General features: G+C 38.4%; 1 protein-coding gene and 1 pseudogene across 1 annotated transcript in view; one reads left to right on the top strand and one right to left on the bottom strand.

Moving 5' to 3' along the window:
- Positions 1–18,498, top strand: part of UBR1 (ubiquitin protein ligase E3 component n-recognin 1) — a 133,201-nt gene that overhangs the window by 49,786 nt on the left and 64,917 nt on the right. The window contains exons 7-17 of the mRNA XM_073876909.1: positions 494–556; positions 798–921; positions 1,239–1,346; positions 1,961–2,049; positions 4,276–4,374; positions 6,164–6,321; positions 8,500–8,599; positions 9,151–9,279; positions 12,814–12,994; positions 15,797–15,858; positions 16,139–16,249. Of these exons, the coding sequence (XP_073733010.1) occupies positions 494–556; positions 798–921; positions 1,239–1,346; positions 1,961–2,049; positions 4,276–4,374; positions 6,164–6,321; positions 8,500–8,599; positions 9,151–9,279; positions 12,814–12,994; positions 15,797–15,858; positions 16,139–16,249 (1,224 nt within the window). The remainder of the gene's footprint in view (positions 1–493; positions 557–797; positions 922–1,238; positions 1,347–1,960; positions 2,050–4,275; positions 4,375–6,163; positions 6,322–8,499; positions 8,600–9,150; positions 9,280–12,813; positions 12,995–15,796; positions 15,859–16,138; positions 16,250–18,498) is intronic.
- LOC112833407 (cell division cycle protein 20 homolog pseudogene) lies at positions 16,882–18,413 on the bottom strand (annotated as a pseudogene).

The following is an 18,498-nucleotide window of genomic DNA, read 5'->3' as shown; positions in this document are numbered from 1 at the left end:
AGTGAGAGAGCACAAGCAGGGGGAGTGGGAGAGGGAGAAGCAGGCTCCCTGCCAAGCAGAGAGCCTGACATGGGGCTCAGTCCCAGGACCCTGGGATCATGACCTGAGCTGAAGGTAGACGTTTAACCGACTGATCCACCCAGGCGCCTGCATGAAAAGTATTTAAAACATAAAGCAGGATTTTAGTAAAAACCTAAATTATTATTATTGGATAGAAATAAAGTACACTATACGAAGTGAAGAACTAACATTCTTGCCAAGCGGGAAATCCAGCATCCTAAAGTATATTCTCTGCTAGCAGTATCAAAAGTTCTGAAGTTTCATAAAGATGTTAAACATTTATGTTTATCTTCCAGGTATTGCCCATCTTACTACTTTTAGGCAGTTGATAAATGATTAATAATTAAGAGCTCATTAGGCCTTTGGGCTACATATTACTTATTGATTGGGATTGTCATTCTACTACTTAATTCTCATGTTTGTTTATAATTAGGGTCGTCGGGCTGTCAAAGCAGGTGCTTTTGCTGCTTGCCAGGAAGCAAAGGAAGATATAAAGGTAATTTTCTGAATTAAGGACAAAAGAGAATTGTAAGAGGAATTCACATTACAAGAGCCGAAGTAGAATAATCACATTGTTGAAGTGGTTTGGTATCCTAAGTAAAGGTAGGATTGGGCCATTTAGACCCAGAGATTTGAAACTGTAAGTGTTATATAAGATTTTTTTTGAAGAATAGATTACTTAGTTAAAACAAATTTTAAAATTAGTGTTTTGTTTTTAATATTCCTTTCATTTGTAGAGTCATTCAGAAAATGTCTCTCAACATCCACTTCATGTAGAAGTATTACACTCTGAAGTTATGGCTCATCAGAAATTTGCTTTGCGTCTTGGCTCCTGGATGAACAAAATTATGAGCTATTCAAGTAAGCATATTGCCTATTTTTCTTATTTCTCATAAAATACTGGTTTTTGAAATAACCATGAATTTGAAAATGTCATTGAGTATAAAACAAAATTTCTTTTTCATTTTTGGTTCATACATTTTGGTTAATTTTCAGATTTGTATCACAGAATGCCATAAATAATATTTTGTCAGCTTTTGATTCTTTGATGTTGACAGAATTATTCTTGATATTAAGCTGGGAAGATTAATGTTAATTTTTTCACATGTTATTGTAGGAAACATACTTTGGGAGGAATATTATGAAAATAAAAGTTATGTGACTTATTTTGTTTGTAGGTGACTTTAGACAGATCTTTTGCCAAGCATGCCTTAGAGAAGAACCTGGCTCTGAGAATCCCTGTCTCATAAGCAGATTAATGCTTTGGGATGCAAAACTTTATAAAGGTAGGTGGATCTTTGCTTATGCTGCTTGCCATGAAGCATGACCTTAAAGTGGAGCTATAATCTTTTTTATTAAACCAGTGCTCTTGATTGATAAGATATTGTGCTTTAAGAAAATTTAACCAATCAATATGTAGTCTTCTGTGTTAAAACTTAAGGATGCTTTTAATTATAGTGTTTTTTCGTTTAGTCAGGGCCAGTAAAAAAGAGTATGTATATATATTCATTTGGTGCCATTGTTAAAGCTATGTTAATTTTCATTTTTAAAATCCAAATGCAGAACATACAGTGAAAGGTGAGAAAAAGGCTTAAGGAAATGGAAAAGGGAAGACACAGAGTAAGAGTAATTTTGAGTGAAATAGAATAAAAAGGAATGGAGAAAGCTTGGGCAAGGTAAAGTGAAGTAAGGCAAAGCGGAGGGGCAGAAAGAGAGGAAAAAGGCTTATGTGTATGTATTTTAAATTCTAGCTATTATTGTGATAAATGCTACTCATATTTGAGTTCTTGAGGTCTGTTGGTATGTGAAATATTTTTATAATATTCTGCCACTTCTAATAACTGGAATGTTTTTTTTGCCTTGGTGATACTCTTCCACTTCCCCCCAAAATGATCTCTAGGTGCCCGTAAGATCCTTCACGAATTGATCTTCAGCAGTTTTTTTATGGAGATGGAATACAAAAAATTCTTTGCTATGGAATTTGTGAAGGTAATTGCTCTTTATAAATAGATATCAATAATAGAAAAAGAAAACCATTTTGGAAATGAAGTTGTAGAAACAAAGCAGATAATTATGAATCAGTTTAATTTTGTGATGTATTTCTTTTTTTTTTTTACATTTTTATTGCCATACATTACATCATTAGTTTTTGATGTAGTGTTCCATGATTCGTTGTTTGCGTATAACACTCAGTGCTCCATTTAGTACGTGCCCTCTTTAATACCCATCACCAGGCTAACCCATCCCCCCTCTAGAATTCTCAGTTTGTAATGTATTTCTTTGTCAAAAGTCCATTCATTTTCACATTTGGGAGTATGGAAGCAGTAGTCTTGGAGAAGAGGTAGGTGGAAAATGACCTATTATTTGCCTGGACAGAGCAATAGGAAGTTATCACATTACACATGCATTCATTCTTTTTTATCATTTGTCTGTTTTATAACAAGTAGAATTATAAGAGTAGAAGTGACTAGTTGAAAGGCATAGCATGGGAAAGGAACAGATACGCATGCTAAAGGGAGGCAGGAATGAGACGAGCAAGAGTTTTACTTAACTGAGGCTAAAACATAAAGATAAAACTTACAGTTTTTTGATATTTTATTGATCTATTGTCTGTCCCTTACATTGTTTTATATATATATTTTGTGGGGAGAGGGTTCTGTCTCTCAAGTTAGATTGCAAGGTAAATACATGACAGGTACTTTTTGAATCTTTACTTTTCTTATACAAAGGTATCCAAGGGGTACCTGGCTGGCTCATTCAATAGAGCATGTGACTTAATCTTACGGTTATGAGTGTAAGCCCCATGTTGGGTGTGGAGCCTACTTTATAAATAAATAAATAAATAAATAAATAAATAAATAAATAAATGCGTGTGTGTATATATGTTACATATATTATATATAAAAATAAAATAACATTAAAAGAAAAAGGTATCAATAAATACTTGTTTCCTCTAATTTTGAGTTGCAGGCAGTTCTGTAAAAATTAGAACAGGTCAGAGGTAGGATCCAGGATAGGATTAGAAAAAGAGAATGAAATAATGACTGTTGAAGGCAAATGATACTGTGGGACAAGATACCTGCACTTGCTGGATTTTACAAGTAGAGTGTTAAAAGTAACACATTTAGTTTCTTGAAAGATGTAACAACTCAAGCTATTAACTCTGTTTTTCTAAAACTCTTAGAATATTGGACCATATCTGTGATCTGAAATGAACTTTTTTTCTTCTACAAAAGCAGTTCTCTCTATTTAAATGAGATTATTTTATACCATGGTTACTTTTTTGTAGGAATTCTAGTGGATAAAATTAAATATGTAGGTCAAGGATCTGAAACTCTGCTTGTACATGAGTGGATGTATTATTATTTTTGTTTCCCACTATATCAGGGTTGATTTTTGGCTGGTATGCATCAGTATAGTTAAGAAGTTATTTGCAGCCAGCATCCATTCTGTTTAAGTTTGGATTGAATCTGATTGGTTGATTTTCTGGGTCCTCTCAGTTTTTAAATACTTAGAATATTGCCTCTGCCCTACACCACTGCAATAAAATCTGCTGAAGATTGTCCCAGATTCTGTTTAGAGAAAGGATATACAGCACCACCACAGTCCTCTATGACTCTTACGTGTGTGTGTTTTGTTTTTTGTCTTTTTATAGTTTTCACTTACAACTCTGCTAGATTGGGTAGTTGAGTTCATATTTGGTCTTTCGTTTGTTATTCTCTGATATATTTTTGTTCACTATATTATCTTCCCTTTATTTTTTTTTTAAGATTTTATTTATTTGACAGAGAGCATGAGACAGAGACAGAGAGAGAGCACAAGCAGGGAGAACGGCAGGCAGGGGAGAAGCAGGCTCCCCGCTGAGCAAGGAGCCTGATGTGGGGCTCGGTCCCAGAACCCTGGGGTCATGACCTGAGCCGAAGGCAGCCACCCAACCAACTGAGCCACCCAGGCGCCCCATCTTCCCTTTAGAAATAGGAATTACAGGGGCACCTGGCTGGCTCAGTCAGTAGAGCAGGCAACTCTTGATCTTGGGGTGGTTGTAAGTTCAAGCCCCACGTTGGGTGTAGAGATTACTTAAAAAATACATCTTAAGAAATAGGAATTATAATACTTCTAATCATATGCATAGAAATAAATCAGCAGCTATTAAAGTTGGGATTTTAAAAGTTTTCAGTAATTTATAATTGATTTTCCACTTACTATATTTTTCAGTATTATAAACAGCTGCAAAAAGAATATATCAGTGATGATCATGACAGAAGTATCTCAGTAACTGCACTCTCAGTTCAGATGTTTACTGTTCCTACTCTGGTATGTATTGATCATTTCTTTGCAACCTTTGCAAATAAAACCTATTTTGCTTTTCAAGAACTTTGCAGCCACTCTGGAAAACAGTATGAAGGTTCTTCAAAAAGTTGAAAATAGAGCTACCATACGACCCAGCAATTGCACTACTGGGTATTTACCCCAAAGATACAAATATAGAGATCTGAAGGAGCACATGCACCCCAATGTTTATAGCAGCAATGTCCACAATAGCCAAACTATGGAAAGAGCTTAGATGTCCATCAACAGATGAATGGATAAAGAAGATGTGGTGTGTACACACACACACACAGACACACACACAATGGAATATTATGCAGCCATCAAAAGGAATAAAATCTTGCCTTTTGCAACGACGTGGATGGGACTGGAGGGTATTATGCTGAGCGAAATAAGTCAATCAGAGAAAGACGTGTATCATATGACCTCACTGATACGAGGAATTCTTAATCTCAGGAAACAAACAGGGTTGCTGGAGTGGTGGGGGATGGGAGGGATGGGGTGGCTGGGTGATGGACATTGGGGAGGGTATGTGCTATGGTGAGCACTGTAAATTGTATAAGACTATTGAATCACAGACCTGTACCTCTGAAACAAAAATACATTATATGTTAAGAAAAAGAAGAAGAAGAAGAAGAAGATAGCAGGAAGGGAAAAATGAAGGGGGGGAAATTGGAGGGGGAGACGCACCATGAGAGACTATGGACTCTGAGAAACAAACTGAGGGTTGTAGTGGGGAGGGGGTAGGGGGATGGGTTAGCCTGGTGATGGGTATTAAAGAGGGCACGTTCTGCATGGAGCACTGGGTGTTGTATGCAAACAATGAATCATGGAACACTACATCAAAACTAATGATGTAACGTATGGTGATAAACATAACAAAAAAGTAAAAAAAAACTTTGCCTAGTATTGAATCAAATTAAAACAATGTCAGTACTATATTGCACTAATTTCATTTGGAAGACTGAATAATAATTCAGTGGTATCTGCATGTGAAGTACACTTTAGTGGGACCCGAGGACAAGATCGCTTTGGAGTGGAAGTGATGGCATGACCATTGTCCAATAGTCCTGATCCCTGAAGGTGAAGTCCAAAACTGGTTTCTCAGATTCTAGATTAACTTGGGAGCCCTGTCTTCAATACCCAGACTACTTTTTTTGCTATTCTTTTATTCTTTAGTTATTGTTTGGGGGCAGGGGTACAGATTAAGATAAAACAAAGCAGGAGGAGAGACTACTCGCAAGCATTTGCATGAAATAGGTGCTGATATGGTACTGTATAGGCTTGGGAGGAGAGTGGAGAATTCTTTTTTTTTTTAATACTACTACTTTTCATGTTTCTTCTGGATAGTTTGGTTAAATATTTTTACTTTCCCATTTAAAAGGCCAGAGAAAAGGATGGAGAAGAGACAGTGGATTAGGAGTGACAGGGAGATAGTAACAGTAATATGATAGAATAGATAGTAATATGATAGAAGTCATGAAGTGTATCTGTGTCCTACTTTGCTCATTGTGTGATTACCAATGGTGAACATTTATGTAGGTAACCTATGTGATAGGCTTGGAGTGTCCAGACAGGTGTTACTGAGGAGTAGGGAATTTTTACTCTTAGAAAATAACTTCTCTGAATTTGCTGTTCTGTGAGACTAAGGACTGTGTTTGATGCATTTATTTGAAACATTTATTTAAAATGACTCACCAACCAAATGAATGAATAAATTAAGTCCATACAATCATGAGTTAATAATAAAGAATATTCTTGAAATATTCTGCAGGCTCGACATCTTATTGAAGAACAGAATGTTATTTCTGTCATTACTGAAACCCTACTAGAAGTTTTGCCTGAATACTTGGACAGGAACAATAAATTCAACTTCCAGGGTTATAGCCAGGACAAATTGGGAAGAGTATATGCAGTAATATGTGATTTAAAGTAAGTTGTTCAAGTCAAAAGGTAAGGGTACCTGTTAATCACAATGTGCTTATATATTCCATTTTATAAATAAACTTCCGATCCTTTTGGTTATTTAGAATTCTCCTTATAATGATGGCAAGTACAAAGAACTGTTACTGTCTCATGTCAATAAATGTTTTAAGTGAAGGCTTCTTAGAGAGTTACAGCCAGGTTAACAAAGAAAGTATTGAGGAGGGGCCTGTTACAGGAACTTTGGGTCTCTTGGGGTCACTAAATGAATCTCCATCATAACTGCCATGCCTTCCACTCACTCTCACTCATGCACTTTGGTTCTGTTCCTTTTACATAGTCTATTTGTACATAGTTTCAGATAATCTTGTTGATCTGAGTTTCTTTTTAACTCCCTTTTTCATACATACAACCAAATTATTAATGCTCATCAGGGGTTTCTTAAGTTTTTTTGCTGAAAAGGATGGAATTTCCTTTTAAACTAAAGTTGGAATCACATGATAGATCACTTTTGGGATTGTTGGACTTGAAGTAAGTTTCCATTTATTTTAGAATTGGTGAATATTATAAGGGTTGTGATATATCAAGTATTCAGTAAACCACAAGCTTCAAAAAATTCTTTTAAATGGGTGCCTGGGTGGCTGAGTTGTTAAGTGTCTGCCTTCGGCTCAGGTCATGATCCCAGGGTCCTGGTATTGGGCCCGGCATCGGGCTTCCTGCTCAACGGGAAGCCTGCTTCTCCCTCTCCCACTGCCCTTGCTTGTGTTCCCTCTCTCGCTGTCTCTTTCTCTGTCAAAATAAATAAAATCTTGGGGAAAAAAAGAATATATTAAAACAAAATACATTTCGTTTAGTTTACCATTTAAAGTAAAGAGCTTCAAGGTGTATAGGATTAATTATTTCTAGTCCCCAGGGGGGAAAAATCATTCTAATTTTGTCTACCTCTTTTAGTGACTGTTTAGGGCATAGAGAGGTGGAAACAGGCTTCCAAACTAACCTAGAAATAGTTTGGTTTGCTTAAAAATACATTTGACAGGGGCATCTGGGTGCTTAGTCAGTTAAGTGACTGGCTCTTGATTTTTGGCTCAGGTCGTGATCTCAGGTTCATGAGATAGAGCCCTGCATTGACGGCTCAGCGGGGAACCTGCTTTTTTCCCTTTCCCTCTGCCCCTCCCCACATGCCAACCTTCTCTCTCTCTTTCTCTCTCAAATAAATAAATATTTTTAAAAAATGCATTTGACAGATTTCTGGAATTATGCATTGGAACCTTGATATTACGAAGGAGAAAGTTTCCAGACCTTTTCAAATTTCTCAGTTTTTAAATATGATTATAAATCTTTCTCTAAAGTTCAGCAAATTATTACATTACCACAACTTCAGTACAGAGATGGTAGATGAATTCTGTAGTGAATCACTATTTAGCCAGTGTGCTTCACAAATTATGCATAAATTACATGTATGCAAAAACAAACAAGCACAAAATGCACAAAAATGCCAAATGGCCATACTTAAACTTAACAGTGTTAAATCAGTGTATTTATTATTCCTTTGTCTAATGTACAGGAAAAATCTTTTTACTATGGCCCTCATTACTGTGAAATATTCTTGTAGCTGAGTTATTTTTTTATCCAGGGAAGTGGTACATAATCACCTCATTGTTTTATCACATTTTATTTTATGTATTTCTGAATATAGTTATTCTCTGCAATGAATAATTTAGAGTCAGCACATCCCTAGATACTTACCGTATGTTAAAATTTTAGGGTTGCTGGTTTGGATGTTAACTTTAAAGTTTTCCCAGTCTTCTGATAGTTATTACAACTTCTCTCCTATATCCTTACCTAAACAGAGAAATCTCTAATGACAAGGAAAAGGGGAAATTCACATATTTTGAGCAACTAGAAAATCTGTACTGTGGTTGTCCATCTGTGATAGGCTAGGTTGCTTCTAAGGATCATTAAGCAGAACAACTTCTGAGTAGAGAAGTCAGGCTTAACTTTGACAGCCGCCTCTCATAGAGCCTTCACATTTTGCTGGTATAATCCTAGCTCTGCCCAGAGCGTCTAATTATTTTAAGAAATTAGAATCCATAATGTTGATGAATCAACATTGTCTGTAGCTTTGAGAACTTTAAAATTATCTCAGAATGGGAAAGTGAAATATTTCTTTTTCTTTTGAAATGATAGGTATATCCTAATCAGCAAGCCCACAGCATGGACAGAAAGATTAAGAATGCAGTTCCTTGAAGGTTTTCGGTCTTTTTTGAAGATTCTTACCTGTATGCAGGTATGATAGTTCTTCTGTACATCAGTAAAATAAATTTATTTTTAAAAATTTAGCCCCAGTCTTTCTTTGTTTTAAGGAAATTCTGTTTGTTATTTGAGGAAGACTATATCTAGTAAAGTAGAAATAAAATTTAAACACTGCCTCACTGATCCTGCTTTAATAGATCTTTAATAGGTATAATTCTGTATACTTTAGTTAACTGCTGCTATTACTCTTTGATGTTTACTGAATGCTTATTATGTGATATGGTAGTAACCACTTTACATGCATTATCTCTGCTGAGCATCATAGCAATCTTATGAGGCAGTTATTATTATTTTCATTTTCCATATAAGGGAATTGAAGTCTAGAAATAATTTGACCAGGGTCACATGCAGCTAGAAAGTGACAGCTGGGATTTGAACCCATGCATTCTGACCTTGTATAATAGCCATGTTAAAAAAGCTATGCATATATGAATATGAATCCTAACAATTTTATATTTTGACAGTAGAGGAGTAAACAAAGAGGGCTTACTATATACATATATAGTAATCACTCTTTTCTTATAGGGAATGGAAGAAATCAGAAGACAGGTTGGGCAACACATAGAAGTGGATCCTGACTGGGAGGCTGCCATTGCTATACAGATGCAATTAAAGAATATTTTACTCATGTTCCAAGAGTGGTGCGCTTGTGACGTAAGTAAAACTTTTTAGTAGGATTAGTGCCTTTTTAAGTGCTCTAATGGTTATTAGTAGTAGAGTTTATGTAGCAACTTGCTTGATGTAAAATTTTATTATTTAAGTAGTTGTGTATTTGAATTTGTCTTATTAAATTTAGAAGGAAAATCCAGTGTTTGTTTTTTGTTTGTTTTTAAAGATTCTATTTATTTAGAGAGAGGGAGAAAGAACATGAGCAGGGGGAGGGACAGAGGGAGAAGGAGAGAGAATCTCAAGCAGACTTCCCTCTGAGCATGGAGCCCAACAGAGGGCTGGATCTCAGGACCCTGAGATCATGACCCAAGCCAAAATGCTTGGGTGCCTCGGTGGTTCAGTCGTTAACGAAGGCAGTCGTTAAATGTCTGCCTTCAGCTCAGGTCATGATCCCAGGGTCCTGGGATCGAGTCCAGCATCGGCTCACTGCTCGGCGAGAAGCCTGCTTCTCCCTCTCCCACTCCCCCTGCTTGTGTTCCTCTCTCACTATGTCTCTCTCTGTCAAATAAATAAATAAAATCTTAAAAAAAAAAAGTCAGATGCTTAACCGACTGAACTACCCAGTGCCCCAGAAAATCCAGTTTTTATACTTAATTAAAAAAATGTGCTCCATAGTAGTTTCATTTACCTCTGGGAATTGGGTTTAAACAATACAACAAAACACTATTTATTTATGTATGCATTTATTTCCTTGGACATGAATGTTAATATGAAAATTAGGATCACATAGACTTTAAAATATTTCAATAATAGAGAAGGGTGGATATTTATTCAATCAAGAGCTCTGTTATGCATGTTAAACCATTAAGAAAATTAATTTCAAAATACAGAACTAATATATTTCCTTATGCAATAATTTTAGGCCATAACCCTCTTGAAACACACAGTCCTACCCTAGATTCCCTTTTGAGAAGGATGACCTCATTTATTTCTGTTTTGAGAAAACTGACATTATCTGCATCAAATTCTTTCATTTTCTCTAGTTTCTCTGTACCTCTCACATGACACAGTCTATTCATTAAGTTTGTGTCTTCACAATTGGTCCCTTTCTTTTCATCTCTTTCTTTCTAAAACTAAGGTCTCTACCTAGGCTCTTGGTCCTGAGCTCCTTCTTCCTGGAGTTGGCTTCCTCATTTGTCACCTCTACGATTTCCCAGTCTTTCATTCATCTGCCTGTACACCCACAGGCCTCCCCTATCCTTAAAATCAATAAGAATAAAAGCCCCTTCATTGTCTCTGCTACTTCTGTGAACTCTCTTTTTTCCTCCTTTCTTCTGCTTCACCATGAGCAGTTGGTCACAGGTTCAGAGCAGTCATACAGACAGGACAGAATTTAATCTAGCACTGTAGCTTTGTAGAACAATAAGGACAGGAAATATTGTCCAAACAAATTACTCTAAGAGGGAGGAAAAAGAATTACAAACCACTGGGAAGACATATTTGTGAAAGCATTTTTGAGTGGGTGTAAAAGAATATGCAGAATTTAAGTGTGGGGAAAAGTGGCATCATAAGCAGAGATACAGAGTAAACAGAGAAATAAGGGGAAGTCCAACTCCTGTTCAGGCAGTGTGGAAGAATAAAAACTAGATAAATCAAGGGATTTGTGGATGAAATTAATGAGCAATTAAGCTGGAAATATGCCTTGGCATCAGTATGTGAATACACTGATTGTGTCTGAAGTGTAACAATGTCAACACACTGCTTTAGGAAGAATTAATGAGTGTCACTGAAGATGGCAGATTGGAGAGGGTAATGTTAGGAGGCAAGGGAACCAACAGAAAGATTACTATGAAGTCTAAATCTAAGGTGACAGGATCTTAACTAGGATGGGGGCAGTCAGGGAAAAAGAGAAAGAACCCATAGGAAATAAGTTAGGATTATAAAATAAATTTAGGATAAGGAAAACTCAAATCGGGGTAGTATGCCAGGAAGAGAAGAGTCAAAACTGACTTTTCAAGATAGTGTTTCTCACACTAATTTTATCCCAAAATAGGAATTCTATGATCAAATAAATTTTGGGAAATATTCCACTTAGAAATCAGCACACTGATTAATTAAAGGGTTTGAAAAGTTCAGTGGCATTTAAAAAAATCCTACTTGATCTTGTTCAGCCTAGCATTTCTCAGTCTTATGTGAACACAGAACTTTTTTCCCCTGAAAAATCTGTTAACATCTAACACACAGAATGCAGTGGCTTTGAAATTTTCTGTGTGGATGAATGTATGAATCATAGTGTCATTAACAGAACAAGGGAAATTGAGAAGGGAAGTGCACAATAAAGCAGAAATGATGACAAACCAATTTAATCTATTCTGAATTTGAAATATAAGTGTAAGACCTAAGCAAGAATGTCTAGCACATAAACAGAAATGATATAGCTTAGGAGAGTCATCTCTGCAGTTTTAATTGAGGTGGTAGAAATTAAAGACCTGTAAGAAGAGAATATTGGGAATGTCTCATTTAGTAGGCAGAAGGAATTGGGAAGGAAAAAAAAGAATCACTGCTTGAAATCTTTAATCAGTAACAGAAGTATCAGAATAAGTAGGTTTGTAAAAATCAGTGGGAAAGAAAGTTTCAGAAAGATTAAAGTACTCATCAGGGGTGCCTGGGTGGCTTAGTTGGTTAAGCGTCTGCCTTCGACTCAGGTCATGATCCCAGGGTCCTGGGATCGAGCCCCGTGTTGGGCTCCCTGCTCAGCAGGGAGTCTGCTTCTCCCTCTGCCTGTGCCCCTACCCCGCTCTTGCTCTCTCTCTCTCTCAAATTAATAAATAAAATCTTTTATTTTAAAGATTTTATTTATTTGACAGAGAGAGACACAGCAAGAGAGGGAACACAAGCAGGGAGAGTGGGAGAAGGAGAAGCAGGCTTCCCGTGGAGCAGGGAGCCCGATGCGGGGCCTGATCCCAGGACCCTGGGACCACGACCTGAGCCGAAGGCAGACGCTTAACGACTGAGCCACCCAGGCGCCCCAATAAATAAAATCTTAAAAAAAAAAAAAGATGAAGGTACTCAACAGAATACAGTGCCACACACATTTTAAGGAAGATGAGGACTTAGGAAAGACCCTCTGAATTTGGTTACTACATGGATTCTTTGAATTTTTTTTCAAAAAGCAGTTCCGATCAATTTGGTAAGGGCAGAAAGCAGACCCTAAAGAAGTTTCAGAAGCTAGAGTGACAACAGCAAATGTAGATGACTTCAGAAGGTTTGGTAAATGTCAAGATGAGCAACGCATACTTTGACCTCATCTTGAATAATTATGCATGCCTTCCATAAGATGAGGGTTGCCAAAAAATATGTGATATGGGTAGTTGCTGTACCATTTACATGGTACTTAAAATGTTTTACTTTGATAGTGCGTGTGTGTTTGTCTGATATTTCCACCTAGTTTGCAGATCCTTTGTAGGTATCCCTGCTATACATAAAATAATTTTGTGCTTATATTTACTAAATATTTATTGAATGGTGTGGTAAAGTAGATAACTTGTTAATGTATTTGCATTTTTCTTTTTCTTTTAGGAAGAGCTCTTACTCGTGGCTTATAAAGAATGTCACAAAGCTGTGATGAGGTGCAGTACAAGTTTTATATCTAGTAGCAAGACAGTAGTACAATTGTGTGGTCATACTCTGGAAACTAAGTCCTACAGAGTATCTGAAGATCTTGTAAGCATACATCTGCCACTCTCTAGGACTCTTGCTGGTGAGTGTTTGTTTTTTTGCATGTTTCTATTAGCTTTGTTTTTTAGATATTCAGGGTACTGGAATTATTTCTATTTTTGTTCTGTGCTCAGTATGTACAGACATACTCAGATCAGATACTGCAGTTAAGAGCTGTCACTGTCCTTCAAAGAACATCTATTTAAGAATGCTTGTGTATCTGGGTCTTTTTCTATCTGGATCAACTAATGGATCCTTATAATACACACTTAAGGACTAACTTGGTAACTCATCTCCCACTCAGACTTAAATATAGCAAAATCTTGTTCCTGGTTTGTTTTTGTTTAAAAAAATTTGTTTAAAGATTTTATTTATTTATTTGACAGAGAGAGAGAGCACAAGCAGGGGGAGTGGCAGGCAGAGGCAGAGGGAGAAACAGGCTCACCAAGAGCAGGGGGAGCCCGATGTGGGGCTCGATCCCAGGACCCCAGGATCACGACCTGAGCCGAAGACAGTCGCTTAACCAACTGAGCCACCCAGGCGCCCTGTTTCAAATTTTTATTTAAATTCTCGTTTGGGTTTTGTTTTTTTTTTTTTAATTGCAGTATAGTTAACATACATTGTTACTGGTTTTTAACATTCTTCTCTGCCTGATTACGCCAGTGTGTTGTCTGTGTCCTTGTTCCTTTCACCACTAAAAGAAATCATAGATTTTCTTTAATCATTCTTTGATTTGCATTTCCAGGTAAATTGGCCCTGTCAGGTTTTTTTTTAAGCAACTTTATATAAGTGCGTTTATTTATTTATTTTTAAACAATATTGATAGCAGCTTTCTAGTTTAGTTAGTTGGGAAGTAAGGAAGCTCTACTCCCAACATGAGGCTTGAGGCTCACTATCCTGAGATCAAGAGTTGCATACTCAGGGAGCCTGTGTGGCTCAGTCAGTTAAGTGTCTGACTCTTGATTTCAGCTCAGGTCATGATCTCAGGATCATGGGATCAAGCAGGGCTCCGTCTGAGCAGGGAGTCTGCTTGACATTCTCTGCCCCTCTATCTCCCTCCCTGTCTGCCTCTCCCTCCCCTGCCCCCTGGTCTCATACACTTGCTCTCTCTCTCTCTCTCTCTCTAAAATAAATAAAATCTTAAAAAAAAAAAAAGTCGCATTCTGTACTGACTGAGCCAGCCAGATGCCCTACATTTATATTTTTAATTGTGGTAAAATATACATATAACACAAAATTTATAATTTAACCATTTTTAAATGTACAGTTCAATGGCATTAAGTACATTCACATTGTTGTGCAGTCATCACTACTGTCCATCTTCAGAATTTTTCATCTTCCCCTACTGAAATTCTGTACCTGTTCAGTATAACACCTCAATCCCCACTCCCTGCAGTACCTGGCAGTCACCATTCTACTTTCCATTTCTATGACTTGACTGCTCTAGGTACCTCATGTAATTGAAATCATACACGTATCCTTTATAACTGAATTATTTCACTAACTACAGTGTCCTTAGTTTATCCATGTTATAGCATGTATCAGAATTTCCTTCCTTTTTGAGGCTGAATAATATTCCATAGTATGTATATACCACCTTTTGCATATGCATTCATCCACAAATGGATGCTTGGCTTGCTTCCACCTTTTGGCTGTTGTGAATAATGTTGCTGTGAATATGAGTGTACAAGTATCTCTTTGAGCCCTTGTTTTCAATTCTTTGGGGTATGTATCCTAAGTGGAATTACTGGCCCATAAAGTAATTCTCCTTTTTAATTTTTTGAGGAAACTCCATACTCTTTTTCATAGCAACTGCACCATTTTACATTCCCACTAGCAGTGCACAAGGATTCCATTTTCTCCACATCCTCACCAACACTTCTTGTTTTCTGTTTTTTTAATAGCCATCCTAATGAGTGAAGTGGTAGCCCATTGTGGTTTTTTTTTTTTTTAAGATTTTTTATATATTTATTTGAGAGAGAGAATGAGATAGAGAGAGAGAGAGCACGAGATCCAAGAGGGTCAGAGGGAGAAGCAGACTCCCTGCTGAGCAGGGAGCCCAATGCGGGACTCGATCCCGGGACTCCAGGATCATGACCTGAGCCGAAGGCAGTCGCTTAACCATCTGAGCCACCCAGGCGCCCCCCATTGTGGTTTTGATGTGCATTTCGCCAGTGATTAGTGATTATTGAGCATCTTTTCCTGTGCTTGTTGGCCATGTTTATATCTTCTTTGGAGAAATGTTTATTCAAGTGCTTTCTATGTTTTTTTAATCAGATTTTTTTGTTGTTGGAGTTTTCTGTATATTCTCGGTATTAACTGGATATCAGATATATGATGTGCAAATATTTTCTCCCATTCTATGGGTTGCCTTTACTTTGTTGATAGTGTCTTTTGAAATTATTGCTAAATCTAATGTCTTGAAGCCTTTTCCTTATGTTTTCTTCTAAGAGTTTTATAGTTTTAGCACCTATGATTAGCTTTTTGATTAATTTAGTTAATTTTTGCACATGATGTAATTGATGTGATTTGTATATCACCTCTCTTTTTATAAAAAGAAATACTTGTTAGTTTTCATTTCTTTTGATGCTTTTTTAAGAGCAGAATAAGGATATCTTGAGAGGCAACATATTATTTTTACATAATGTATAAACACAACTTGCACAATGTAGGATCTTAAATGTATTAATACTACTGTGTTTCGAAATTAGAAATCAAAAGTTTGCATTTCTAAACTCAAATGCATATTAACATCTCACACGTTTCTAAACTTGAGGAGTTAATGGGACAGATTAACTGGGTTTATTCCTTTTTCCTTTTTCTCTCTCTTTTTTATAACTGTTAGGTCTTCATGTGCGTTTAAGCAGGCTGGGAGCTGTTTCAAGACTGCATGAATTTGTGCCTTTTGTAAGTGACTCTATTAAGTGTTGATTTACTTATATCCTATTTCTAAATACTTCTTGGTTGATGAGAGGGAAGAAAAATTTTGAAACCTACCTGAATAATTTCCATTCAGTACTTTTATGTCTCTATATAAGGACATTGATATCTGAATCACAAGAACTTGGAATTATCTCATTCAGTTCCATCCATTTTACAGATGAGAAAACCGAGGACTGTTTAGTGCAATAACTTTGACACACATCCAAGCCCTCTGAAAAATAACAAAATTGCTCATCTGTTTCAGGAGGACTTTCAAGTAGAGGTACTAGTGGAATATCCTTTGCGTTGTCTGGTATTGGTTGCCCAGGTTGTTGCTGAGATGTGGCGAAGAAATGGGCTCTCTCTCATTAGCCAGGTATGGCAAGGCCTGTTTACATTTATGAATGTGTTCTATTTCTGATCATTTTTTCTTTAATTTTACCTTGTGTCCCTGGATTTTGCTATTTACTTTCTGTTCTCTTATATAAATTCAGAATTGAAAGTTCTAGTAACCATATAGACATTTGTTGTTTTATCCTATTGAGTGGCTAGATTCAGTGAAAGCCAGTAGAAACCTGTCCATTAATATAGGTCTTTTCTGAAGATTTCCTTACTTGGGGACCTGTAGTCTTTTTTTTTTTTTTAAGATTTTATTTATTTATTTGGCACAGAGAGAGAGCATGAGCAGGGAGGAGGAGCCAGGGGAGGGGGAGAGGCAGGCTCCCCCGCTGAGCAGGGAGCCCAAAGTGGGACTTGATCCCAGGACTCTCGGGATCATGACCTGAGGTGAAGGCAGATGCTTAACTGGCTGAGCCACCCAAGCACCCCCCCACCATTCTTAATTGAAGGCTCCCTGAACAATTTTTCCTTCCATTCTAAAGCAAATAAAGAGGAATGCTTTTCCTAAAAGGTGGGAAACTGGACTTGTAAAGCTACAACTTGGGAGATAAATGGCGTTATGATTGTAGAAACTGGTTTACTTTTATTGAAATGGGCATTTTTTTTTTAAGAGAGGGAGATACGACTTTATTAGAAAAATAAAAAAATAAAAACAACTGAGGTGATGAGTTGGTCCTTAACAGATGCCTTGGTGGATGAGGCTGCTCTTGGCTGCACTGACCTTCTCCTGTTCCTGCCGCCATGCAGGGTCCAACTCAAAGCAGTGCCATAGCTGCAGGGTCTCATCTGCTGCTGCTGAGTCCATGGTGGCCCCATATGGGCTTATGGTCAGACTTAGGACCCGGGCAATGTGACCTTTAAGCTCAGCCACATTGGCCATGGTTGGGTACTTCCAAATAACCAACTGGTTCTGGGCAAAGTCATGGCCTGAGATGAGCTCGTTGTAGTGGGGAGACCAGAGGATGGAGCACACCTGGGATTGAGCATCCACAGCACTCAGGCCCCAGAGCAGACATTCCAGATTCGAATGTGTCGGTCGCTGGTGCCCCCTCCAGTTGCCAGGACATTGGGCTGCCAGGGACACCAAGCTACAGCCTTGACATCCCCTTGATGCTGGGTGAATGTCTGCAGGAGAACCTAGACACCCTCTCTAGGAGCACTAGGCCACACATTGACCAAGTTATCGTTGCCACCGCTGGCCAAATGTTGGCCATCTGGGGCCCAGTGCAGCCCACACCTCCTGGCTGTGGCCACTCAGTGTGGCCACATGGTGTTCTGCCACCCGAACATCATGGTGGTGGATGTGGCCAGAATGTGAGCCACTGGACACGATATATCTATTCCAACACAGGGAGCTCACACGGGCAGAATGACTGGTCATGTTTCGAAGCCACTTCTGCTGCCGCACATCCCACAGCTGCACCTCCGCACTGCCGCGTAGTTGCCCTCTTTGATCCAGGCCACAGAAGATATATAGTCCCCAGGCTGCTCCATTTGCAGCAGCTGCAAGATGTCACCAGAGCTAGCACTCCACAAGTACACACTATTGTCCAACGCCACAGCCAGTACACTCCCAGAGCTCCAGTCCACAAGGTTCAGGTAGTAGTCATTCCAGATTTTAGGGGCGTCCACAATTCGGTCTGGCAGGGAAGGAATGTAACCACAGGTCTTCCGGCTGGAGCCAGGCATGGCCTTCTGGCTGTAAAGCACTTTCAGTCTGTTCTGGTAACCCTCTGGGGCATTTTGTGATTTTCCACTGAGCCGAAGGATCTTGGCTTCCTCCACATCAAAACTGTTCAGGTTTAAAGCCCAGGCTTTCTGATGTTCCTTCTTGGTGGGCATCTGGCTATCTCCAGGCTGGTTTTCTTTGCTCAGGAGGAAACTGGCCACCTCCATCTGGGAAGCACTGCAATGGGGGATATAGCGGTCACCACCAGGTTTGCTGGGAGTGGTCTGAGCCTTGGAGCTGGATTTGCCGGGAGTTCGGCCTGGGGTCCTGCCAGTGCTGCCTGCATGGGTGAGGGAGCCGGCCCTGCAGCTTCCTTAGCTCTGCGCTGCCAGCGCGCGGTGGGTGCATTGGGGATAGGTGCGTCCAGTTGCAGCGGCGAGTGCAGGTCACTCTCGAACACAAACTGCGCCATGTCTGCAGAGGGAGGGGTCCTTGAAGTGGGTGCCCGCCGAGTCCTTCAGCCCCCAGCAGTTTCCAATCCCAGAACGACTCTGAAG

The sequence above is a fragment of the Callorhinus ursinus genome, unplaced genomic scaffold (assembly GCF_003265705.2).
Source record: "Callorhinus ursinus isolate GAN/ISIS: 27379988/994484 unplaced genomic scaffold, GSC_fseal_2.0 scaffold25, whole genome shotgun sequence".
Classification (NCBI taxonomy): Eukaryota; Metazoa; Chordata; class Mammalia; order Carnivora; family Otariidae; genus Callorhinus; species Callorhinus ursinus.
Note: the sequence above shows the minus strand (reverse complement) of the source record. Positions and strands in the feature narration are given on the sequence as shown.